Source organism: Mustela nivalis, assembly GCF_964662115.1.
Source record: "Mustela nivalis genome assembly, chromosome: X".
NCBI lineage: Eukaryota > Metazoa > Chordata > Mammalia > Carnivora > Mustelidae > Mustela > Mustela nivalis.
In genome coordinates this window covers 124168563-124193540 of record NC_139040.1, presented here as the reverse complement: position 1 = coordinate 124193540, position 24978 = coordinate 124168563, and the positions used below count along the sequence as shown (strand labels likewise).

The 24978-nt window shown below is 45.2% G+C and overlaps 1 protein-coding gene and 2 long non-coding RNA genes across 3 annotated transcripts in view; 2 read left to right on the top strand and 1 right to left on the bottom strand.

Moving 5' to 3' along the window:
• Nucleotides 1-24978, top strand: part of LOC309856219 (uncharacterized protein) — a 212230-nt gene that overhangs the window by 27745 nt on the left and 159507 nt on the right. The window contains exons 2-3 of the mRNA XM_082717116.1: nt 1290-1462; nt 18397-18483. Coding sequence (XP_082573242.1) covers nt 1290-1462; nt 18397-18483 — 260 coding nt within the window. The remainder of the gene's footprint in view (nt 1-1289; nt 1463-18396; nt 18484-24978) is intronic.
• LOC309856225 lies at nt 7502-11836 on the top strand. The gene is made up of 2 exons (XR_014307105.1): nt 7502-8106; nt 10671-11836. It is a non-coding gene; the product is annotated as an uncharacterized lncRNA (long non-coding RNA).
• Nucleotides 10216-16818, bottom strand: LOC309856223. The gene is made up of 2 exons (XR_014307103.1): nt 16580-16818; nt 10216-13822 (listed from the first exon to the last, which is right to left on the bottom strand). It is a non-coding gene; the product is annotated as an uncharacterized lncRNA (long non-coding RNA).

Sequence of the window (24978 nt, the reverse complement as noted above, 5' to 3'; positions counted from 1 at the left end):
ATCCACAGGTCTCCGGAGGCCGGGCACCGAGACCTGCCCTGCGGCCAGCTGCCAGCTCCCTTCGGAAGGGCATTCCTGAGTACCAGCTCCCCACTGGAGTGCCACTGAACTCTAGAAATCCTAAAGAGCTTTGCAAAAGTGACTGGAGAAGGGGAAACTATTTTAAGACGCTGTAGTGTTGTCGTGAGACTGTCGAGCTAAGACTGGGACTGGGTTTGTTTTTCCACAACGTGCATTTCCCAACGGCCATGCCTCATTACAAGGCAAATCCCTTTTCACCCAAGTGGGTGTTTTGTACAGTGTTTCTAGCGGAACGCGCCGTCTGGTTGCTTTCAGGCTGACCCATATCCCACTCTATCTGCTGTTGAAAACTTGGATCTTTACCCATGACATGCGTCTTGCGCTTCGCTGAGGGAAAACTTCTTATAGAATCTGCGATGCTGCTTCTGTGATCCAGTCTACCCCGTCTGTCTCATCATGCACCTGGTGTCCCTAAAATCCTCATTCTCCTCTTTGGCCCTTTCTTCCCATCCATGGAGAAAAATCTGGACCTGTCTGAGTGGCACCAAATGGATTGAGTCAGTGAATAAGGAATGTCAGTCACAACAAATAAATAAAATCTCTAAAAAAGAAAAAAAAAAGAAAGAAAAGAAAAGAAGAAGTGTCAGTCACCCAGGTTGTTTATCTAGCACTGGGAAATTAAAACAAAGGGGTGATTTGATATCTTTTTTTGTTTTTTTTTTTTATTTTTCATTTTTGTTGTTATTATTAAACATTTATTTTTCCCTTGCTCTCCTGCTGTGTAGAAAGTTGTTTTCTGGACAAAAAAAAAAAAAAATCACCTGTTACTTGATCTTCTTCTCCATTTTTGAGAGAGACTGTTGACTGAACTTGCCTTGGAACTGTTTTCAGAAGAGAGGTTAGATCTCGCAGGGGGGTTGTTAAACAGTGCAGGAGCAACTAGCCCTACATTATTTTTTTAAAAATATTTTATTTATTTGAGAGAATGAGTGATAGAGCATGAGTTTGGGCCGGGAGGAGCAGAGGGAGAGATAGAGGGAGAAGCAGACCCCCGCAGAGCAGGGAGCCCCATGAGGGACTTGATCCCAGGATGCTGGGATCATGGCCTGAGCTTGAAGGCAGACGCTTACCCAACTGAGCCACTCAGGCACTCTGGCCCTACATTCTTTATATTGCTTTCTGGAGGCTCAAATGCTGTATGAATTGTTTTAATGTACAACATTTTGGATCCGCCATGATTTGGAGCTCATTTCTCTCTTATTCTAAAGGGCATGCGGGGTTGCTTCGGAAGAAGTGGCCACGGACTCTGGCAGAGGCATCTTTTATTATAGAAGTCGATGTTTCTACCACTCCAATCCCACACAGCAGACCTCAGAAGCCTCCACAGTGGTGCGCCATATTGTTTCTGGAAACACTTTCTTCTTCAGTTCTTCCAGCACAAGTGAGTCTTAACTTGGAAGATGGTGACTATATTAGCGCAAATGCCCTTGTGGGCCCACAGACTCTATTGTGACCTTTCTTTATTGTTGATCATGTAGCTTTTGTGAGGCATCATTTACCAATGGTATAATCTGTCCTTTTTATGTATACAGTTCCAGGAGTTTTGAGAAACAGATATAGTCATGTAACTACCACCACCATCAAGATACAGAATATTCGTATCGCCTCAAAGAGTTGCCCATTGCCTCCCACCAATCCCCAGTTCCTGACAACTACTGATCTGTGTCCCTATAGTTTGGCCTTTTACAGAATGCCACATAAGCGGCATCTTAACAATATATCATCATTTGTCTCTCCCTATCTTTATGCCCCATAATGCCTTTGAGGTTCATTCGTGTTATCGACCGGATCAGTGCTTTGTTCTTTTTTATGGCAGAGAGGTCCTGATCACCGTATGCATCACAGACTGTTTATGTGTTTCCTTGTTGATGGAGCATTTGGGTTGTTTTGAGTTTGGGGCGACTGTGGATGGTTCCCCTATAAAAGTCCCCTGTACAGACGCTCATGGGGATGTATGTTTCCATTTCTCCTATTGTCTCAGTTTAGGCCGTTATAACAGAAATTAATATCTCACAGTTCTGGAGGCAGGTAGACTAAGACCAGAGAGACTAAGAGAGAGTGTAAGGGGCACCTGGGTGGCTCAGCCGGTTAAGCATCTGCTTTTGGCTCCAGTTGTGATCTCAGGGTCCTGGGATCGAGCCTGTCAAGCGCACCATTCAGCAATGAGTCTGTTTCTCCCGATCCCTCTCTGATCGTGTTTGCTCTCTTTCATAATACATAAAATATTTTAAAAAAATAAAAAAGAGGGTGAGAGAGTCCTTTTATAAGGGCACTGATCCTAGTCGTGAGGGCTCCATCCCCATGACCTAATCACCTCCCAAAGTCCCACCTCCCGATACCATCACACTGGGGTTGGTAGTGGGAGTGCTGAGTTGTTTGCTGAGTGCACATTCTTCCTCTTCTTTTTTCTTTTTCTTTTTTATTTTTTTAAAGGTTTTATTTATTTATTTGGCAGAGAGAGACACAGCGAGAGAGGGAAACACAAGCAGGGGGTGGGAGAGAGAGAAGCAGGCTTCCCGCAGAGCAGGGAGCCTGATGCGGGGCTCGATCTCAGGACCCTAGGATCATGACCTGAGCCTAAGGCAGAGGCTTAACCCACTGAGCCACCCAGTTGCCCCTTCTTCTTCTTTTTTAAAGATTTTATTTATTTGCAAGAGAGAGAGAGAGCATGAGCAGGAAGGAGAGGGAGAGAGAATCTGAAGCAGACACTGTGCTGAGTGCCCAGCCTAACATGGGGCTTGACCCTACCACCTTGAGATCATGACCTGAGCTGAAGCCAAGAGTCAGATGCTTAACAGACTGAGCCATCCAGACACCATGAGTGCACGTTCATCTTATAAGAAACTACCAGTTTTCTGGGGTTCCTGGGTGGCTCAGTCGGTGAAGCATCTGTCTTTGGCTCAGGTCATGATCCCAGGGTCCTGGGATTGAGCCCCACATTGGACTCTCTGCTCAGCGGGGAGCCTGCTTCTCCCTCTCTTTCTGCTTCCTTCTCTGCCTACTTGGGCTCTCTCTCTCTGTGTCAAATAAATAAATGAAATCTTAAAAACTAGCAGTTCTCTAATATAGCAGGACCATTTTCCATTGCCATTAGTAGGATTTTCGATGGCTTCATATGTTTGGCAGCATTATCAGTTAAAAAAAAAAAAAAATCATAGCCATTCTTCCCTTTGTGGTGGGATCTCCTGCTAGGTTTAGTTCATAATTCCCTGATGACTAATGATGTTGAACATCTACTCATGTACTTATTTGCTGTCTGCCTCTCTTGAGTGAAGTGGTTGATCCAATCTTTTGGTCATTTTTAAATCGAGTTGTTTGTTTTGTTTTTATTATTGGAATGTGAGAGTTGTTTAGATAATTCTGGATATGAGTCCTTCATCAGTTATGTGATTTGTAAATATTTTCTCCCTGTCTCGTCTTGCCTTTTCATTCTCCTACCGGTGTCCTTTTGTGCACCCTGAATCATTTTCACAGTGCTGGGATTGTTCCTTGCCCCACTCCTGACCCCTCCACCATCTTGGACGGCAAAGTAACGAGCCAGGAGGTGCCACTGGCTTTGACCCAATCCCTTATACTCCGGCTGAGGGTTAAGGTCAGTCTCCGAAAAGACAGAATGTTCACCCAGCCAACAGACACTCCGCTCTCTAACTGTGGTGTGTGCCTAGAATAATTTGGCAAGTTTGATTAACATGCAGATTTCCAAATTCCACTCCTAGATATGTGTGTTCAGTAGCTGTGTGGTGAGGTACAGGTTGTTGCAATATTCAACAATAGCCCAGATTATCTAGATGCGGGTGGCTTTGGAAGGTATTTTGAGAAACCCGGAGACTCTAATGCCACTGACAGTGTGTCACGTCCTCTGTGGTCAGGAGGCCAAGTCAATCCAGTCCTACACAGGCTAGTGTGGGAGAAGTCAGAGGAGGAAGACATTACCATAGAACTGGACAAAAAGAAGAAAGACCGAGGATGCAGCGATTTGAGAACATTATCACCAAACATTTGCCCATCCCTTCATCAGTCTCTCTCTGCTAGTGTAGGCATGTCTTAATTCTGGGCGGATGTCTTTTAAAAGTACCTGCCGAGTGTGATACTTGTTTTGAATAGATACTAGAGGGGAAAGGTGGCTAAGAAGTAAATGATGACACATTAAGAGATGTCAGGAAGTTTGTTTGTTTGTTTTAAGATTTTATTTATTCATTTGACAGAGAGCACAAGCAAGGGGGAGTGGCACGCAGAGGTAGAGGGAAAAGCAGGGCTCCCACCAAGCGGGGAACCTGATGTGGGGCTCGATCCCAGGACCCTGAGATCATGACCTGAGCCAAAGGCAGACGCCTAACTGACTGAGCCACCCAGGCAGCCCAAGAAATGTCAGGAAATTCTTCACCTCGATCATGAATAATAACATCTTTTCCTTACGTCAGGTCCAAGGCTGCCAGCTGTTGTGTCACAGAAGATTCTGATCCAGGTTTTTAGATCCACCCTAGTTAATGGAGGTCATCCTGAAATTTTTAGCGGGGATGCGTGGAACATCTTTTGTCTTATGATAAAATTTCGGGGCCTGGGCAGAGCTTATTCGGCATATTTTTGAACAAGGCCATGAGGGATGTTGGAGTGAGTCATTACCGGTTTTTACAGAAAAGGAAACACAGACAGTAGCCCCCAAACACCCCACTCCATGCCGCCAGGCATCCAGCTGTTTGGGCCGTGTGACACTAAACCCAAGGTCTTTGCTCAGTTGGACACACTGTTCTGACATTTCGTAATTACAAGCAGCATGATTTAAGTTTTATCTACAGACAGAAACCAGTTGGGACTGACCTGATTTTCCAGGTTAATTAATCAAACGTTATTGTTCAAACTTGCTGGTACCTCTCAGCTGAAATAATTTGTGGTTTTAATCCTGTGGTGGGATGTTTCTTTAAATGACAACTGATTGACGAATCTCCCAGAGTAGGGCACTGTGGGCTTTAGCAAATGTGAATGGTTAAGGATCGCCAATCAAAGATGGCATAGGAGCACCTGGGTGGCTCAGTGAGTTAAGCCACTGCCTCTGACTCAGGTCATGATCTCAGGGTCCTGGGATCGAGCCCCACATCGGGCTCTCTGCTCAGCAGGGAACCTGCTTCCCCCCTCCCTCTCTGCCTGCTTCTCTGCCTACTTGTGATGTCTCTGTCAAATAAATAAATAAAATCTTCAAAGATGGCACAGTAAGGACAAAGCCCAGAACGGGAGGCAAGAAACATGGATTTTACTTCTTGCTGGAGCCAAACTATGCCTCCTTAAACTTCCAGGAGAGTTGGTACTTAAGGAAACAAATCTGTAGGAAGACTAAGACCAAAATGGTCAACTACTCTCTCTAAATATAATCCATGCCCCCAACGTGGGCAAGCGAATGAACAAAACAGTCGCAATGATATGAGAGTTTTGGTACCTCCCATACAAAGGGGACCTGAAACCAAGAAGTCACAGGGTTCAACGAGACAAGCGGAGAATCCTTTTCTTTATGCTGAAACATTATTCAAGTCATGGATAATGAATACTGAAAACTTAGAAAATAAGGAACAGACCAATCATAAATACAATCAATTAAAATTCTGTTATTCAGTAAAAACTACCGTTAGCCTCTCAGGGTATATGCTTCTGTGGGTCCATACATGTTGGGATACAGGGGTATTTCAAATGTCTGCAGTCCTGACCTTTATTTCTTTGATGTAATGCTGTATTGTGAAGTTCCTTGCCTGCCAAGAAATATGCGTCTTTGTGATCCATTCAAACAGCCTTACCGAATTCTAATATGGGCTTGCAAACCTATGTGTGTGTTACCGACAGGGAAACCAAGTTAAGGAACGATCGATGAACTTGTTAACTGAGATTCAACCCAAGGTGGTCTGGTTCCAGAGTTCAAGTTCTCAAAGCTTGGCTGTATTGCTTCTCACGGCCACATTGCCTTGGTTTTTAAATTCAAGATTTCATCCTTACAGACAGGGCAGTGTAGCCCGGTCCTGCCTCCCAAGACTGGTGGGGAAGGGTGGAGGCAGAAAAAAAGCACAGATACTGGATGAGTTTTCAGTAAGAGGGTACGCGGCGGGGGGTGGCAGTAGAGATGGGGGGCATTCTTTTGGGTGAGATTAGATTAGAAGGTGTTTCCTGTTGGGGTAAAAACCAGGCAAGTCCATGAACTCAGGGCAGTTACAGAGGGGAGGGCTACTTTGGGGCCTGTGCCAAAGGCAGATTTGCATTGCTGCAGGGAGCCCCCCCCCCACCAATGCTGGGGGTCTCAGTAGTAGAAAATGGTCGCTCCCCAGTAGGAAAGGGTCGCCCTAGTGATCAAAGTACAGCGCCGGCATCCTGCAGACGGCAGGGCTCTGACCTCGTGCAAAGAGAAAGAGAAGTCCTTAACAATTGGAGTATCAGCTTCAAGACCAGGAAGTGAGCGTTCATTGGGGACTGGGTGTGGTGGGAAAGAGAGCAAAGAATTACTCACAGCCCAGCAGCAGGGCGGGGAGATGGGAGGAGACTAGAGCCTGAGAGCCTGAGAGCCTGAGAGCCTGAGAGCTAGGCCTGCTCTTCTAGAACTTCTCTGCAAGCCCTGTGGGCTCGCCCAGGACATGGGTTTCTGCACTAACGTCTGCCTGCTAACCCACACAGCTGACCTGCGGGGGTGAAGGTGAGGGTGAGTGGTTGCTAGCAGGCCAAGGAAGCGGGAGATAAAGGCATTAGAAAGAGTGATGAGAATCTGAATAAACTTGACCTCAAAGAAGCTCTTCGGATGGCTAAGATCCGCATGAAAAGATGCTCAGTGTAACTGGACGTTAGGGAACTGCAAAGGAAAACCACGATAAGATCTCACTTCACACCCAGGGGGGTGGCTAAGATCTAGAAGACAGACAATAACGAATGTTGCCGAGGATGTGGAGAAACCCAACCCTCACACACAGTGGGTGGGTCTGCAAAATGGTGCAGCTACATTGGAAAGCAGTTTGGCAGTCCCTCAAGAGGTTAATGTAGACTTAGCATGTGACCAGCGATTCCCCTTCTAGTACATACCCAAGAGAAATGAAAACATTGGTCTGCACAAGAATGGAAATGTCGGGGCGCCTGGGTGGCTCAGTGGTTTGGGCTGCTGCCTTCGGCTCGGGTCATGATCTCAGGGTCCTGGGATCGAGCCCCGCATCGGGCTCTCTGCTCCGCAGGAAGCCTGCTTCCCTCTTTCTCTCTCTCTCTCTCTCTGCCTGCCTCTCTGCCTACTTGTGATCTCTGTCTGTCAAATAAATAAATAAAATCTTTAAAAAAAAAAAAGAATGGAAATGTCAATGGAAGCGTTTTTTTTTTTTCTTTTTAAAGATTTTATTTATTTGTCAGAAAGAGCACACGCTGGGGGAGCAGCCCACAGAGGGAGAAGCACACTCCGCACTGAACAGGGAGCTTGATATGGGACTCGATCTGGGGACCCTGGGGTCATGACTGGAGGTGAAGGCAGATGCCCAACTGGCTGAGCCACCCAGGAATCGCAGAAGCATTCTTGATAATAAGCAAAAACTGGAAACAGCCCAGATGTCCAGCCACAGGTCGAGCAACAAAATGTAGTCTGTCCATACAATGGAAGATTATTCAGCTATGAAGAGGGACATAGTATTGGTGTGTGCTGTGTGGCTGAATGTGGCTGAACCTTGAACACATGCTGAGTGCGACTAGTCAGCCACAAAAGGCCATGTGTTGTATGATTCCATCGATATGAAATGTCCAGAATAGTCAAACCCATAGAGACGGAGAGGATGTTAGTGGTTGCAGGGGGCTCGGGGCATGGAGGAAGAAGGACGGGTTACTACTTGGTATAGAGTTTCCTTTTGGGGTGCTGAAAGTGGTCCACAGTGGATGGTTGTGATGGTTGTTCGTCGCTGTGAATGTACTGGCAAGCAATGAATTGTACACTTGAAAAAGATGTGCGGTGTGTGAATCACATCTTCCTTGACGGCACTGTGCTAAGTGCTAGTGAAATAAGCCGGACGGAGAACCAGAAATACGGTATGCTTTCATTTATACATGAAATCGAAAACAGCTGCACTCCCCGAAACAGCAGAGGATAGTGGTTGCTGGGGCCTGGGGGTGGGAGAAATGGGGTGCTGTTGGTCAGAGGGTCCGAACGTCCAGTCGTGGGATGAATAAGTTCTGGGGATGTCACATATCGCGGGGTGACTGTCGCGACCTGGTGCCCGTGTACGACTATATGGTATACTCGAAAGTAGCCAACAGCGTACATTGTACATATTCTCACCACCAACCTAACCAAACCAAACCAAACCAAACCAAACCTCGTGCCAGGGGAAGGAAGCGTTAAGTAACCCTGTTGGGGTCATCATTTTGTGATACACACGTGTATCAAATATCAGCACACAGTACCCTTAGACCAACTCGATGTTGTATGTAAGCGATGTGTCAGTGAAGCTGGGGGAAAGCGAGCAATGGAGGGAATTGAGAGAACAGGAACAGGAACCATGAGAGGTCACACGTGCTTGCCCCCCGCGCCGCCTGCACCAGGAAAGAAAAGAGGGCAGTGATCCAGCAGGCTGCAGTTGGTTGAGGGCATGTCCAAGAGTTTAGGCGAGAGGCCCAACAGATAAAATCAGTAATTACAGGCACTTCGGGACTATTTTCAAAAGACAATGGAAAATCTCCGATGGCTACCAAAACCCAGCAGTTATATAACGCAACATGTATTTTTTTTAAAAAAGATTTTATTTTTTTTAAAAATTAAGCTTTTATGCATTCATTTGAGAGAGAGAGACAGACAGAGAGCATGAGCAGAGGGGTGGGTCAGAGGGAGAGGGAGAAGCGGGGACTCCATCCCAGGACCCCGAGATCATGACCTGAGCTGAAAGCAGATGCTGAACCCACTGAGCCACCCAGGCGCCCCCAACCTGTATTTTATTTTATTTTTTAAAAGATTTTATTTATTTATTTATTTGACAAACAGAGATCACAGGTAGGCAGAGAGGCAGGCAGAGAGAGAGGAGGAAGCAGGCTCCCCGCTGAGCAGAGAGCCCGATATGGGGCTTGATCCTAGCACCCTGGGATCATGACCTGAGCTGAAGGCAGAGGCTTTAAAGCACTGAGCCACCCAGGCGCCCCCCAACCTGTATTTTAAATAACTCTCTCTTCTTGAATTGTTAGGGCCCAAATAGATTGCTGTTCTAGTTAATAAAATCAGATAGAGATCATTATCTTAAAACTTTAGAGTTAAATTAGCATAAACTTCTTTCTTTTTTATTTATTATGCATGCTAGGAAGATGAGGACATCAAAATACTTCTCTAATGAGGCGTGCATTATCATGTAAATAATAATGTCAGCTCTTGATTTTTTAACCGATTGTGATCCTATTCTCTCGCTTCTAGGAATTAACAACTATGGGACACAAGTGGAGAATTAAACTCTCTTATTAATGTTCAGCAGCATATTTATATCCCACACAAATTGGGGCTTGATGGCAGAAGTAGTGAGTGGAAGCATATCTAGCAAAGGTCATTATGGGGCGGTGGGGAGGGGGCGGGGGGCAAAGCCCAACTGTGTGTCAAACACTGGATCATCGGCTTATCAGAACAGGTTACTAGGAATCCTTTTGGCCTCTTGGTTAAAAATGAAGAAGTTTTGGGGACTGATGACTGCGGTTCAGACATTCTGAGACTAACACTCCCAAAGGAGAAGAAATGGGCTTTCCCAGCCTCAGGCAAATGGGGAGCACAGCCGTGTGGGTAGACAGCTGGAGGACGTGTGCACGTCCTGGAACTCCAGGCCTGGGGGGCGGGGCAAGAACAAGTTTAGGTGTGGCACCTGCCAGGGTCCCAGGGACACCCCAGTGTTGGTGTACCTGTTCTGCATTCCTTGATAGTGGGAGGCCTTTGAAACTTCTAGAAGAGCTAGGGTCTCTTCTGGAGATGGCAGCTTCACTGGGAAGAAACTTCCCTCTATAGCTCCTGGGATTGACATTAGCAAGACAAGAAACAAAATATGTGCAGCAGCAGTTAAAAATAAAGATTCCGACACACCCCCACCCCCACACACACATAAGCACCATTCTAGGGGTCTTCAAACATATGGAAACTTGGTGAAGAGAATCCATGGAGAAGACAGGAGGTCAGAAAGTCTGGATTCTTTTAATAACTGAATTACCATTATCTTTGAATACGTTCCCTTGTCTGGGGGTATCGTAATTCATTTAGTCTCGTAGTGATAAACTTTCAGGGTTCTTCCATCCTTTTTGCATAACAAAAATAGATGTGTAGATACAGTAATCTATGGCTCTGTTGGGACAAAAATTACATGCCATTGAAACGGCAACAGATGTCACCAACTTGTTCTCCAAAAATGGTGAGAAGATTTACATGTCCACCAAAAAGTGTACGTGAATGTCTACCAGTGTTCTTGCCACTACTGGGTGTTGTAGCATTTCAACTTTGGGGGCCACTCATAGTCTAAAACAGTATCTCATTGGGGTCTTGATTCATAGTTCTTCAATTCTAAGTGCGAGTGAGTATCTTTTCAGAAGTTCACTGGCTCTTTTGCTTTTGTCTCCTCCCCCTTCTCCTCCAGAAACTTCCTGTTTGCCTGATTTCTGCTGGATCATCCATCTTGTTCATAATGATTGGTGGGAGCTCACTTTCATTCATGCCGCAATGTTTTTGTCAGTCTTTAGCTTTAGAAATAAAGTTTTATGAAGTTCATGTTTTTTAGGTAGCTAGATGTATCAATAGTTTCCCTTATGGCTTCTGAATTTACATCTTGCCTGGAAGGCCTTACTTTGCATCAAGATTTTGAAAATATTCACTTTACAGAATTATCATATGATCTAGAAATTCCACTCCTAGGTGTATGCTCCAAACAGTCAACAACAGGGAGTTGGACAGACGCCTGTACACCAATGTTCACAGCAGCATTGGTCTCAATAGCCCAAAAGTCAAGACAAGTCAAGTGTCCATCAACAGATGAGTAGATGAACAAAATGTGGTCTATCCCTACGATGGAATAGTATTCATCCATAAAAAATGGATGAAATTTTAATACGTGCTACAACACGGATGAACTCAACATTATGCCAACTGAAATGAGCCAGTCACAAGAGGACAAATATATGACTCCACACCCAGGAGGCACCTAGAAGAGGCAAATTTGTAGAGACAGAAAGTAGAATCGTGGTTACCAGGAGCTAAGGAAAGAGGGGAATGGGAAATTATTATTGAACGTGTACAGAGTTTCTGTTTGGGATGACAAGAAAGTTCTAGAGACGCATAGTGGCAATGACTGTGCAACACTGTGAACGTACTTATGCCATGAGTCTGGCCTTTCTTTCTTTATTTCTTTCTGTCTTTGCTCGATGCATTTGCTCATCTTCCACTTTGAGTCACCATGGGTTAAATCCTTCTCCCGTGTATCACAGAGAGTTGGAAGTTTTTTTTTTTTATTTCAATCTGAGAGATTTTTAAAAAAATGAAATTATGTTTATTTTGTTCACTTCTACTGTTAGACGTTTGGGCTTAATTCTGTAATCTTGTTTTAGCTTTCCTGTTTTTAAAATATATAAACACATGAGTTTTTCATTTGATAATTTAGAAGATTTATATTCATATTTTAGTACCTTGAGGGGACACCTCACAAATTGAAATACTAAGCATGTCAATGACTGTATGATAATCCATCCTATGATAAAATCTTAATTTACTTTTATTATTTCCTTTTGTTATAAATTTGGATTGCTTCTACTGTTTTGTGAATGTGTGGTAACGTTCTCATCAACATCCTCGGGCTCACATGTTCTCTTCCTATATTTTGGATTCTCTCCAGAGAATAGATTCAAAGCATGGAATAATGATGTCAAAGAGCTTTAATACTGCAAACTCCTGATCTCTGTTGTAAAATTATTTTCCATACATTCTGTGACAATTTATACTCCAAACATTCACATAATTTGGAAAAAAAAAATTCTTAGTTAATAGAAAATATTTGCCAAATCTTAGCCTTAAGGCCAAAAGAGCTTTGGGATGAAAGTGCCTGCTAGGGTTGGCATTCTGAAACAAGTTACCAGAGAGAGTTCCACAGCCAATTAGCTTTACTTCCATCGAATTTTGGACTCCTTTTCTTGATGAAGGATTTCAGAGATGGCATCTTTCCTATTTCTGTGGATTTCTTATACCACGAATAGTCCTAAGAACAAGCTACTTTAGTCTTTTTTTAAATTGCAGTGGAAAAAAGAAGAGTGTACTGTAGATCTTTGAAACAAACACAAAGGGTTTAATTCCCGGAAACTTCTGTATAAGCCCATCAGGTTATCACCAGGGTGTAATGATGTGCAAGTCAAGAAATTAATTGAGGAAAAATCACATCATGGCAGTTCTGGCTTCTATTTTACACCAACAGGGCTTAGAAGTTCTTGCAGGAAGTGGCTTGGCACCTAGAGTGTCACTGAGTGACTTGGGGCTCAGTTCTCTAGGCGTAGGACTTTCATAGTCCATGGAATAGAAAGTCTCCTTTAGATTTGTTCAAGTGACATGGCGTCTTCAGAAGAAAAGGAATTCTGGGTATTTGGTTTGTTCCTCACTTCTGTAATCTTGCTTCTTTACATAAACTCTTTAGAGTCTCCGTGTGAACTTTCCAAAGCATTCCACAGCCGTGTCGGGTGATAAATTCTCTTTGCTGTGTCTGAAATCTTAGCCCACATAAAAGGGGAATTCACCACGCCCCCCTGTCATGGTCCAAAATCTGAAAGTAGGGAGTTGAATACTATAAGTCCATGTTTCTCCACCCCTCATCTGCTCCAAATTTTGAGTAGGAAGCACATTAGACTTCTTCTGCCTATTTCTCCCCAGGCTGAGTGTGTTCCTTATAGGACAGGGGTCGGCAAACTCTGGCCCACGGCCCAAATCCAGCCCACTCTCTGTGTTTCTATAGCCTGGGAGCTGAGAATGGTTTTTATACTTTCAAATGATTGCAAAAAAATAAATAAATAAAACATCAGAAGAAGATGAATATCTAATGACATGAAAATTATATGAAATTCAAAACTCATTGTCCACAAATAAAGTTAATATCATAACACAGCCAGGCATGAGCATTTCCATGTTATCTACGGCTGCTTTCAAGTTATAATGGCAGAATTGAGTAGTTGTGCCAAAGACAGAGATTCTGGGCCTGCGAAACCAAAAATATGTATTAACTGGACCTTTCCAGAAAGGGTTTGCTTACTTCTGTTTTACAAGAGTCCTTAGATTCTGAAGGTTTGCCAGGAGCTGCTAACATGGCCCTTTGTTCGAAGATGGAGCAACTGATCCCCAATTACAATGATCCACCACCAAGGTCCGGACTTCATAGACCCCTCCAATGCGAGCCTCTCCTTTTCAGTTCTTCTCTGTCCAAGTACTTTTCAACTGCTAAAAATTCTGTAGTAGAGAGCACAGCAGGCTAAGCGTGTAAGTGTAAATAAGGTTGTAGTGAGCTGATATCTCCAGAAATACGGTCTAGATGGCGCGTCTCAAACTTTAACATGCATTTCTATTCCCTGGAGCTCTTACTAAAATGCAGATTCCAATTCTGCGGATGTGAGGTGGGCCTGGCGTTCTACCTCTCTGCCAGGTTCCCAGGTGATGCTGCCGCTGTTCGCGCACAGCCCACACTTGCGGTGGCCCGCATCTACGCCGCCAATGTCTGGTTCTTCCACTGAATTCGTTCATTGCCTCTTCATCTCTGAATGTCTGTAATATTAAAAAAAAAAAAATTCCCAAATTGTGATGGATGGCTTATATGTTCTATCTCATCAATCATCTCCTTACCTCATGACTTATACCTCTTATTACAAATGGACTGTTTTCTAGAACTCGGATAGTAAGTCTCTCCTATTTAGACCAAATCATGCACTAGGCTCAGTTTGCCTTCAGACCCCTAATTCTTTTGTCTTTTCTCATCCCCCCTTTTCTTATGGGCCCCAGGTGTAAACCTCCTCAGCCTTCCTACTCTTGCCTTACTTCAGGGATCAATCCCCATTCTGGTTTTCCCCCTACAAGTCCCTGTGCACTCCAGTCTGATGAACACAGGAGTCTTAAAGAACCTTAGGGAACATCCACTCCAGCTCCCTCATTTTGCGGGTGAGCACACCGTGACCTAGAGAACAGAGGTCACACTCCCAAGGTAACCACCTTTCAGCCCTTGAACTTGGCTCTCTCAAGCTTCGAGGCCCAAAAAGTCACCAACAAGGAATTTGTTCAGTTGGCCTCAGGGTACGTCTGTGTCACACTTCCCTGCTAACATATTTGCAGTGAAGCGGGATCTTTCTGGAGTGATTCTAATGGTCATGGCTCCAGATACCATGATGGGGTGGCTGGGGACAATAGCTTGGATGCTCTGGGCCTTTTTCTCCCACCTCAAATCTACACCGGAAGGGATTGTTCCCTTGGCTTCCAGCTTTAGAGAAATGGACGTAAAATTCACATAACCTAAACTTTAAAAGAGAACAATTCAGGGGCATTTGGTAGATTCACAATGTTAGGCAACCATCACCTCTATCTTGTTCCAAAACATTTAATCAACTCAAAGGGAAGCGTGTTAGCATTTACTTCTCATTCCCCCTCCCCCAGGCCCTGGCAACCGCCAATCTGCTTTCTGTCTCTATGGACTGGCCTGTTCTGGACATTTTAGGTAACTGGAATCATATATCAGACGACCTTTTGTGGGTTGGCTTTTTTCACCTCGTAGAACCGATTTAAAGTTCATCCATGTTGTATGTATCGATGCCTCCTTCCTTGTTATGCCTGAATCGTCTTCTGTTGGCTGCATCTACCATGATTTATCTATTTGCCCATTCATGGACATTTGAGTTATTTTGACCTTTAGGCTGTGATGAACAGCGCTTTGGTAAACACCGCTGGACAGCTGTCTGCTTGAACCCCTGTTTTCAACTCTTCCGGGTAGACACCTAGGTATGGAATTACTGGGTCCTATGATGATTCTAGGTTCAGCTTTTGATCTGGATTTCATTTTAGTGGTTTTGCTCTTCTCCCATGCTATCACCCGGTTTCACAATAAGGACGAATGAAAAGTAATCGGGCACTGGAGAAGTAGCCCACTATTCAGTATCTTCTCCACGAAAGGCCTTAAGCCACATCAGTCAATTTCAATTTATATTGTTATCTTCCCAGTCCACAACTTAACAGGGCAGTTTCTGAAGGGCGGGAGATTAGCCTCACACCAGCAAGTAGGAAAGTGAATGAGAGAAAACACAGAGCCTGGATAACTTTCCAGTTGCCTCTAAACCATCCAGGATCGGGGCTGGCCTCACAGGCCGGGTTCAGTGCTCTGCTGTCTCTCTCTTGAACATCTTTATCATTTTTGAACACTGGCCTCACATTTTCATTTTCCACTGGGCCCCATACATGATGTAGGTGGCCCTTCCGAGAATCGAGAGTTTCTATCTTCCGGCCATCCTGTACCCTGAATGACAAAATCGAAATTCTAAAATAAATTCTAAAATGGGAATGAAAAAAGCTACGTCTGTCACTCAAGCTGGAAGCGTTCCAAATGTGGGAGGCTACCAAACAGAACGGTAATAGACAACTCAATTATATTTAAAAATACATACCACAGGCCAAAGCCAGACCGTTTCCACAAACGAATTTGCTGTGTCTACTCTTAGTGGCCTGAGCGATGAACTCAAAAAAGCCATCAGAGGAAACTGAACCCAAGTAAGGACAAAGAGCAAACACATGCCTTCTGCTCTCTAAGGAAAACTGGAGAGGTTTCCCTTCTTACGCCTTCAGGTACAACAAAGCAATGCCCCTTGTGCTTGGAAGGGCCTGGTAAAATTGGGAACTTCAGAGAAAACGGAATACTTCTGTAATCGGCTGCTAAGCCTTTCTGCCATCTTTGGGTCTCAGTAGGAATCAGGGTTCCTGGACTGGAGGAAAAATAAACATGTTGCTGATAAGCCCAAAGCCTACCCTGCCCTTTCCAGTACAAGCAAGGAGAGTAGGGCCTGGATTTTTCCTAAGATAAGAGTAAACAGGTTTTTAGTTCAGGGTAGAATCACAACTGCGGAAAAGCCAATCCGCCAATCCCGGCCTTGTTATCGGCTCTATCTGTTGGCTTTCAGCCAACTTCAGTGATTGCTCAATTGTAACGTCTTTAAAGAAATCTGGCCAACCACACCCTTTTCCCAAACTTGCCATAGTGAAAACAATCTTCAGAAGATGGGGCGGAAGGGGGGCCCCCTCCGTCTTTGTTACAAGTGGCTATGAGAAGTATCGTAGGAGACAGGTCCCAGAGGAGGGTGATTAGCCTAACTGTCCAGTCCAGAGACTTTCCAATAAACCAGATGAGCAGTGATGCGGTTATGTAATCGGAGGGCCCGGTTGGGGAGGCATCATAAACAGCAACTGACAATTTGCCATCAGGCCCCAGTTTGGGAGGAAGCCCCGTCAGGAGGAGCTAGGTAGGATACCAAAAGCAGAAGGACTCACTTTTGTAGGGAAAGAAGATGGGGGAGGACGCCAGGATGGCTCAGTCCGTCCGGGGTTCTGCTCTTGGATTTGGCTCAGGTCCTGATCTCATGGTTCATGGGATCGAGCCCCACATCAGGCTCTGAGCTTGGTGGGATGCTGCTTAGATATGCTCTCCCTCCATCCCTTCCCCCGTACTCACTTATGCTCTCTCATTCTCAAATAAATAAATGTTTTAAAAAAAAATGAAAGAAAAGAAAGGAAGAGAGAGGGGTGTTTGGCAGTGGTAGGAAATACATTTCTGTGGTTTCTTATAAAGAGTTTTTTATACGTTTCTAAGAACATCCGTCCACATCCCTGAGTGCCTTTAACTGTTCATAGCCTGAGCTAGAAACAAAAATAAAAAGGCATAAGGTGGAACTAACGAGAACAGGCTCACCCATAGTCCCTGATTTTCTTGCGTTTTGTGGGAGGGAGCATCTGGCGTGGTTTCGCGTTCTACTCCCAGGCTCCGTGTGCAAAGCCGGGCCCGGTTCTCACACAGTTCTTCCTGCAGCAGCGGGACAGACGTCGGGAGCACTGACCTCCTTGCCTTCTGGGCACGGAAATTCATTCTGGGCTGTGGTCAGGGGCACCCTATGGACCCCCGCCCATTCTTTGCCTATGTAATCTTCCTCCAGTTTTAACAATCCTCGTCATTCTGATCTGTCTGGAATTGCTTGAACTTGATTCTGTTGGAAGGTAAAATGAGATTATAGTTGCTATTTTTACTTATCTGTCCCCCACCCTCCCCACCAAAATGTATTCCTTGAGGGCAAGAGTCTCATTATACTGACCATTGTGTTCCCAGGGCCCCGGACAAGCTTGGCACACAGTAAGTGCGAATGTTAGTAAATGTTTCCTGGGGTTTTGCCAGATGAATGAAGCAGAGACCCTTTCAAGACCTTTCAAGCATAGTATAGTGTCGTGCTTCGGAGGGGAGCTTACAGGGCTGGGTTACTCGGGTCCCAGCTCTGTATCTTGGTTCTGTGTCTGAGTTACTTAGCCTTCCTGTGCCTCCTTTTTACCATCTGTACATTGGGTCTACTGATAAGCTCAGTTTTCCAAGGTTGTGGACGTTAAATGAGTTAAAACTTTGACCGTTTCCTGGAAAAGGGTGCGCACTCAACCCCGTTAACTCTCATTACTAGTTACAAAACTGTACTGATGACCTACTTCCGGGTTCTTGTAACCTCGTCCGGGCCCCACTGCTCCCCAGCAAAGCAGTTGTTTGATAAAATATTTCCTCCCCATCATTAAATATCTCATCACCTCCCTTATGATCGTTGAATTACAAAGGGCAAAAATCCCTATAGGAATGAATATCTCCAAATCCACACTCAATAAGTCTAATGTTTAATAAATACCTGACTGGCAAAAAAAAAAAAAAAAAAAAAAAGAAAAGAAAAGAAAGCAGCAGGAGGATGGACTTTTGGAGCCACTTGAATCTCTCAATGACCTAAGCATTTAGAACATACAGGGAGTTTTGATGAATCATTTTCGATTATTCAACACAAAAAGGATTTGTTTATACATGGCCATATTGGAGTAGATTTGGTTGCTATTCCATATTGTCCATTAATTCTACATTAGAAAACGGGAACAAAGTGAGAATAGTGAGTTAAGGGTCACAAAGCGCACACTTTCTGCCATCTCCGCCACTTCGGAAAACATCTGCCCGTGTCCTTGTGGAAAACGTGCAAAGTCATAAATACGCCAAGTGTGTCTTGCTGTGTTATTCTGAACACGCCTCTTATGGGGCCGGGAAGGTCTAACTATGAATTATACTTCATGTTCAGGGGAGAAGGTCCCGGCAGGGAGCCGACTTCTACCACAAGAGCGACCCGGATCAGGAAGCCGGTGGACGAGAGCCTGGGGCTTCCCTGGTGAGTGTTTGCGCTGAAACTGCTGTTGCACAAATCTGTTCATTTGTGTGCCTTGAGGCTGTGGTCTCTTGAGGGCTCCGAGATGCCAGGCAGTGGTCACCCCTGACCGCCATCCACCAGCACCAGCTTGTGTCCCTGTTAACCACCTATGTCACCAGACTTCTCGAACAGTCTGTGAACAGTGGTATAGCCACTGAATGATGGAAGAAAAAGATAAGAGAGAGGCAGGTACATGTGAAATGGTCTGAGTGGTGAAAAAAACAAAAATCCCACTTGGGAATAAGACTGGAGGAAGACACCCTGCAGGGGCGCCTGGCTGGCTCAGCCCACGGAGTGTGCAACTCAGGATCTTGGGATTGTGGGTTCGAGCCCCACGTTGGTGTGGAAGTTAAAAAAAAAAAAAAAGAAAAAAGGTGGGGTGATCCGCAAGTTGGCAGAGGTTATATTGGGCTTTTATTTTGTAGCTGATTTTTATTGTCTCCTTGATGCGTGTCTATACTTTCTTCAAATGTCTATAAAAAAATGTAGGCTGCTATGATCATATAAAAAGGGACTCAGTCCTGTTTAGAAGATTCTCCCTATGATTGGGGGAGAACCAGTTTGCAGCCACATGTACAGGGCCACATGTGAAGGAGAGGAAACCCGCCAGGCCTCCTGCAGGCCAGGCCGCGCACGGGGCCTCACTGGAAGTCCTGCCAGCAAGCTCCACTCTGAAGGGCTCTGCCCCTTTGCCTGCTGGGAGCGCCCCGTGAAGGCACCCCCATCCTCTCCTATCAGCCTCCTCAAGGGAGGCCGACTAGGCCACACGGGAAGCTGGGGGCAGAGCTGCCTCAGGAAGGAAGCTGGGTGTGCTTCAAAGCCCCCTGTTGGGCTAGTTACTCCCAGAGGCCCACAGGCCACAGAAGGGGTCCCCTGACCCATGGATACCAGTGGAAACAGCACCTTCCTGTTGTGAAATCTTGTGTTTTGCTGGTCAACCTTAGCTCAGTCCCTCAGTAAGGGGAACGCCCCGTGGCCTCAGCTGGTGGGTCTGAACAATTTCCTGGCTTCACGAAGAGGGACAAAGTTATGATTTCATAAAAGCTCCTGCTCTTCAGGTAGAAGATTAGACTTGTTCTGGACGTTTTCACTTTCTTACGAACTCGTCGGTTCTCCTTTTGCTTTGAGAAAGGGTGTTTATTGGGTGGCCTAACGTATCGCTTCTTTTTGAAGTTCTAATGTGGAAAGTGATGGTTGAGGTATCGATACCCATTGACCATCCACTGAACCTGTCAAAGGATATGGCATTTGTAGCGATGCTAACGGGTTCAGAAAATAGGGTTTGAAAGGCAAGAGGAGGAAGAAGAGGAGGAGGACAAGTTGAAGGAAATCGCCATCCAGGGAGAGTTATCTAATGTCTCCGTAGATTTCTCATCCGACCCAAGAGCCTCTTTCCCCATCTGCTCTAATCTGATGTGCTGTTATTTCTTGTCTGGCCTTCTGTCCGACCAACTTCAAGGTTTCTCTCTGTGGAAGAATCTCATCTTCCCTACTCACCTGGAGCTCCTCAGGAGCATGTGCTGGCCCGCCCTTATTTATTTCATGTCTTCAGTGGCTTATCTCCCTCCTTTGGAAATTTACGTTCTCTTGGGTTTGACCTGGATCCTATGAAAACCCTTCATTTCCTTCTTTAAATATCTAATTGCTGGTCCTTGGGGGTTCACCTGAAAGAAGCTGGGGGGGGGGGTAGGGGGTGGTCTGTATGTGGCCTTTCCTCTCAGAACGGGATCAGGATCAAGACAGAAATAAAGACTCTAAGGAAAATCTGTGGTTTCAAAATCTGGACCCAGAACTTCATGTGGCAGAAGGGTGGGGCATGGGGGTGAGACCGAGGTCTGGGGCTGCCTGTGGAGGAACGACTAGAAGTCGCCCACTCCTTTCCCGCATGGTTTCAAACTCAAGAACTCGGGAACGTGGTGACTCTGAGGAAATGAGGATAAAGATCTCTGTGTGAAGGGAGTAGGAACCAGCCACGCCAAAGATGGCAAGAGACCTAAATGTGACCTAAAATGAGGAAGACCCCGGGGCTGGAGTCCAGAGTAAGAAGAGGAGGCAACAACCAAGAAGAAGGAACTAAATATTGGGAATGTTCGGGAATGTTCAGGAACTTTAGCCTGAGGGCAAGACTAAGACTGTCACAGGATATGGGACTGGGCCCTGAGCTATTTCACTCAGATGTTCCCGGGAAGCCCAGGCTTGAAAGGCTGGGGGGCAGTCTGTGGATTTCAGATTGTTCTGTAGTCATGACCTTCATTTCCAGCGTGTGAGAGCGGTTTGTTGACAGCTCTTGTTAGGATTCTGAACGTGTTTATTTGGCTGGTCTTCATATTGCCTCAGTTCCAGCAAATTCTAGAACTTTCACAGATCTCTGGAAGTACAAGGATCTCTTCAAAAAGCCTTTCACTCATTTTTGGAAACAAACTTTCCCGAAAATAAAAGTCGCCAGGACATACATCTGAGTTTATGTACCAGAAGGGCGCTCATGGCTTTTAGCGGCGCACCATTTTTCACGGAGAGATCTGGAATGAATTCCAGGAAGAAGCAGCAAGGCTCTCCGGGCACAGTTTTGATGCATTCCTTCCCCACAAGCTCTTTTCCACTGTACACACTGAAAATAAACCCCACTGACCCGAAGTCCCAGTGGGGGCCGTATGAAAATGGGTGCTGATGCTTTCTCTCTCGCAGCCTCTTCACCCTCCCTCCCAACCCTCAAAAGAGCAGCTGACCCCAGGGAACCTCTAGTTTCAGTAAGATGACACATTCAGTTTGATGAAAACAGACTCCCACTTTCCCCCCAAAGGCATGCACTCCTGCGCTGTTCTGGCTTTGAAAATAAACTTGGGGAAGAGAATTTCCAAAGACCCCTTGGGTTTGAGAAAGACCCACATGTAAAATTACCTTTCCTCTCTCTTAGCAAAAAGCAAGGGTTCAGAGAAAACCTGGAACCCCGTGACGTCCCCACCCTGCCGCGACGGTGTCGACTTTTGCCCAGGAGGGTGCTGTGTTCAGAACAAGGGCCAAACCAGGTCACCGTGGCGGTGCTCAGGCGTGTGGACCACGTGGTTGTCTATATTCCATTTGCAGCTTTGCCTCTAAGCCCCTTTGGGTTAACCTCTTCCCTTTGGGGAGTGAAAACCAAATCAAATAATGGTGAATGGTGAGCATCAGAGGATTTAAGAATCCTGTGCACCCTGTGTGGGTGCTCATGAAACTAACTAGGAGAATAGAGCCACCATGTGCCGTCATTACCGTGTAGCTCCTTGCCTGATGCTGTGTTTTGTTCCCTTAAAGCTTCTAATGGTCCCAGTAAATCAGAGCTTTGACATTACCCATCACTTTTTGCAATCCGAACACCCTGTGCCCTAATTTAGGATGGGTCACGTCCAACAGTGGATTTACTTTTGATCACATTCTGTGGAGTCTTTCCACCCTTTGCAGTTCTGGTTCAGCTTACAACTGGCTGTTCCTGAAGTTTCCACTGGTCTCCTTAAGGGTGACCAAAGGAACGCCTCGTACGCGGAGACAGAAAGCCGACAACGGGGCATGCCAGACCTAAAAACAGTGTCTAGGAGTTAGCAGCAAAGTAAAACCACCCCCAAGCCCCATGCTGCTTTTCCTTGGGCAGGTTCTTATCTGCTGTGAACTCATGTTCCTACTTCTCTAAGACTCACCCTGGCGTCACAGTGAAGGTCATTGGCACTAGTCCCTCCTATGCACCCTTAAGCACCTTGCACAGTTTTCATTCCAGCATGTTCCTCATGGTTTGGGTGTTCCCCTCCCACAAAGATTTTATTTATTTATTTGATAGAGAGAGGGAGAGAGAGAGAGAACACAAGCAGGGGTAACAGCAGAGGGAGAGGGAGAAGCGGGCTCCCCGCTGAGCAGGGAGCCTGAAGCAGGACTTGATCCCAGGATGTCAGGATCATGAACTGAGCCAAGGCAGATGCTTAACTGACTGAGCTACCCAGGCATCCCTTCCTTGTGGTTTTATAACAATTTCTCCACTTGTCTGTCGCATCTAACATCCAGCACCCTCTCTTGTCTGTGATTGGGTATATTCTTAACTAGTACCCAATAAATGCTTTCTACTCATAATTCCCACAGAGGTTTCTGTGGGAGGTTTCTGAACATCAGCTTTATTGACATTTAGGGTCAGATCCTTGTTTTTTGGGCTGTACGATGTTTAGAAGCAGCGCTGTCCTCTAACTGCTAGATGCTGGTAGCAGCTCCCTGCTCTCACCCCCATCCCCCAGGTTGTGGTAATTAAAAATGCCTCCAGAAATTTCATCTGGCAAACATTCCCTTGGGGGCAGAGTGCAAAATCCCCCCTCTGCTCTAGGCTAAGACTACAGATGCCGGGGCAGTGATCAAACCCTATCAAGCTGCCGAAACTGCCTCCTTCCTTATAACAGATAATATTTGGCCAATGTAGCCTCCAGATTCTACTTTAATAGCATATTTTCAAATCATAGTAAAATCCAAGTTAAAAACAAAGATCCCTGAGAGGTAGGCTTACTTGTAGGTTGTCTAGAGTAGTAATTAAGAGCAGAGTGTTGAACCTACCACCTTCAGTCTGAAATTCAATTCTCCCAGATACTTTCTAATTTTAGGAGACTCACTTATCTCATGGGGCTTCCTCAGCTGAATAGTAATCCAGGCCATCTAAATCATGATCTAGAGTAATAGTGCCCAACCTGCCAGAAAAGGTTGTTGAGAGGGTTAATATTTGAGTTTAGACTGGAAAAGCTGTCAGAAGAGTGCCCTGCACAAAGTGAATTAGGTAGAAACATCAGCTCAAAGCCAGAAGATCAGATTTTCAAGAGACTTTCAAATGAGAGCACATTTTTTTTTTTTTTTCAGAACTATTTGGAAGCTGTAAGTTTCCGCTGCTAAACAGATCAGAGTAGAACCTGCAAAATGTGCAAAACATCTCGATATCGCCAATATTTTAGCATTGAGTTTTGAAATTGGGGTCAGATCTCTAAGTTTCTACTCTCAAGACTTGACCTTCCCTCAGCTGTGATCCCAAGTACTTATTTTAGAAAATACAGTGAGTCTCAGTAGGTAAGAGCCTGGGAGGTCTCAGCGTCTTGGGCATACTTGTCATCGGATTCATACCTACTAGAAGCAAAATCCAGAGGAAACTGGTTGGCCACCATTTTTGATGAACGCATTCAAGTTGCTTTGTTGCACTCTGGGACATTGAGCCATTAATCTCCAAGGAACTTCTCTTTTTAAAATTTTCTTCCCTTTTTAAAATATAAAGATAAAAAAAGTTTAAAAGTTGAACAGAGGTCATGCCTTTGTCTTCACTGTGCTGTGGTTTGGGGAGACTGAAATGAAAGTTCCATGTTCAGAGGTCAGTCCAGACCAGGACACGTGGGTAAGCTTCTGTAGATATTAGCCCTTAGTGTTCCTAATATTTCATAACCATTGAGGAATTGATATTCTTTCAAGCAGGTTCATGTTCCCAAGCTCATGTGATAGTACGAGCATTATTCAAAAATTGGGGGAAGGCGATTTTAGCCCCACTCTGGAGAGAAGAGGACCAAGACAAAAACACAGTGAGGACTTGGCCCAAGGTCTCCAGCGAATTAGCACCAGCTGGACCTGTGACAGGATCTTGAAGACTCTGAGGCCTGTGTGTCTTTTTATTGATTTATTTATTTTTTGATTAGTGCTTCTTGAAAATTAATGTGTCTTCCAATGACCTGAAAATCACGTTAAAATGCAGATTCCAATTCAGCAGACATGGCCATGGAAGGCTGAGAATTTGCATTTCTGAAAAGCTCCCAGAAGATTCTGAGGCTGCTGGCCCACAGACCACACTGTACTTAGAACAGCAAAGTCGGGCGCCTGGGTGGCTCAGTGGGTTAAAGCCAGAGTCCTGGGATTGAGCCCCGCATCGGGCTCTCTGCTCAGCAGGGAGCCTGCTTCCCTTCCTCTCTCTCTGCCTGCCTCTCTGTCTACTTGTGATCTCTCTCTCTGTGTCAAATAAATAAATAAAATCTTAAAAAAAAAAAAAAAAGAGCAAAGGTCTTTAACTGATTGCCTCAACCTCTGGCATTTCTGAGGACTTGATGCTAATTTTCACTAGAATTCAAGAAAAAAGAAGCATGCAAAAGTCTCATAAAACGTATCATGCAGATCACTTCCCAAGTGATTATCTTCCCAACACCATGAAGTTATGTGGAAGCTGTTACAAAATACGCATTGCCCTTTATAGCGTGAGTACAAACAGGCATCCTGAAATTTTGCCACGGCCCATAGTCAACCAACTTTTCTGTGCTATTGGCTGAATGGAAGTCCAAGGGGACCCATAGAAGTCCCTCTGGTCCTTCTACTTCTTCACTCCGAGCCAACAAGCTCACTCACAAAGTGGGGGGGGGGGGTTGTCCCATCAAAAAGAACATTCCTCTTTCTTCTAAAGACTGAGTGCTCCCTCTCCGTATACAC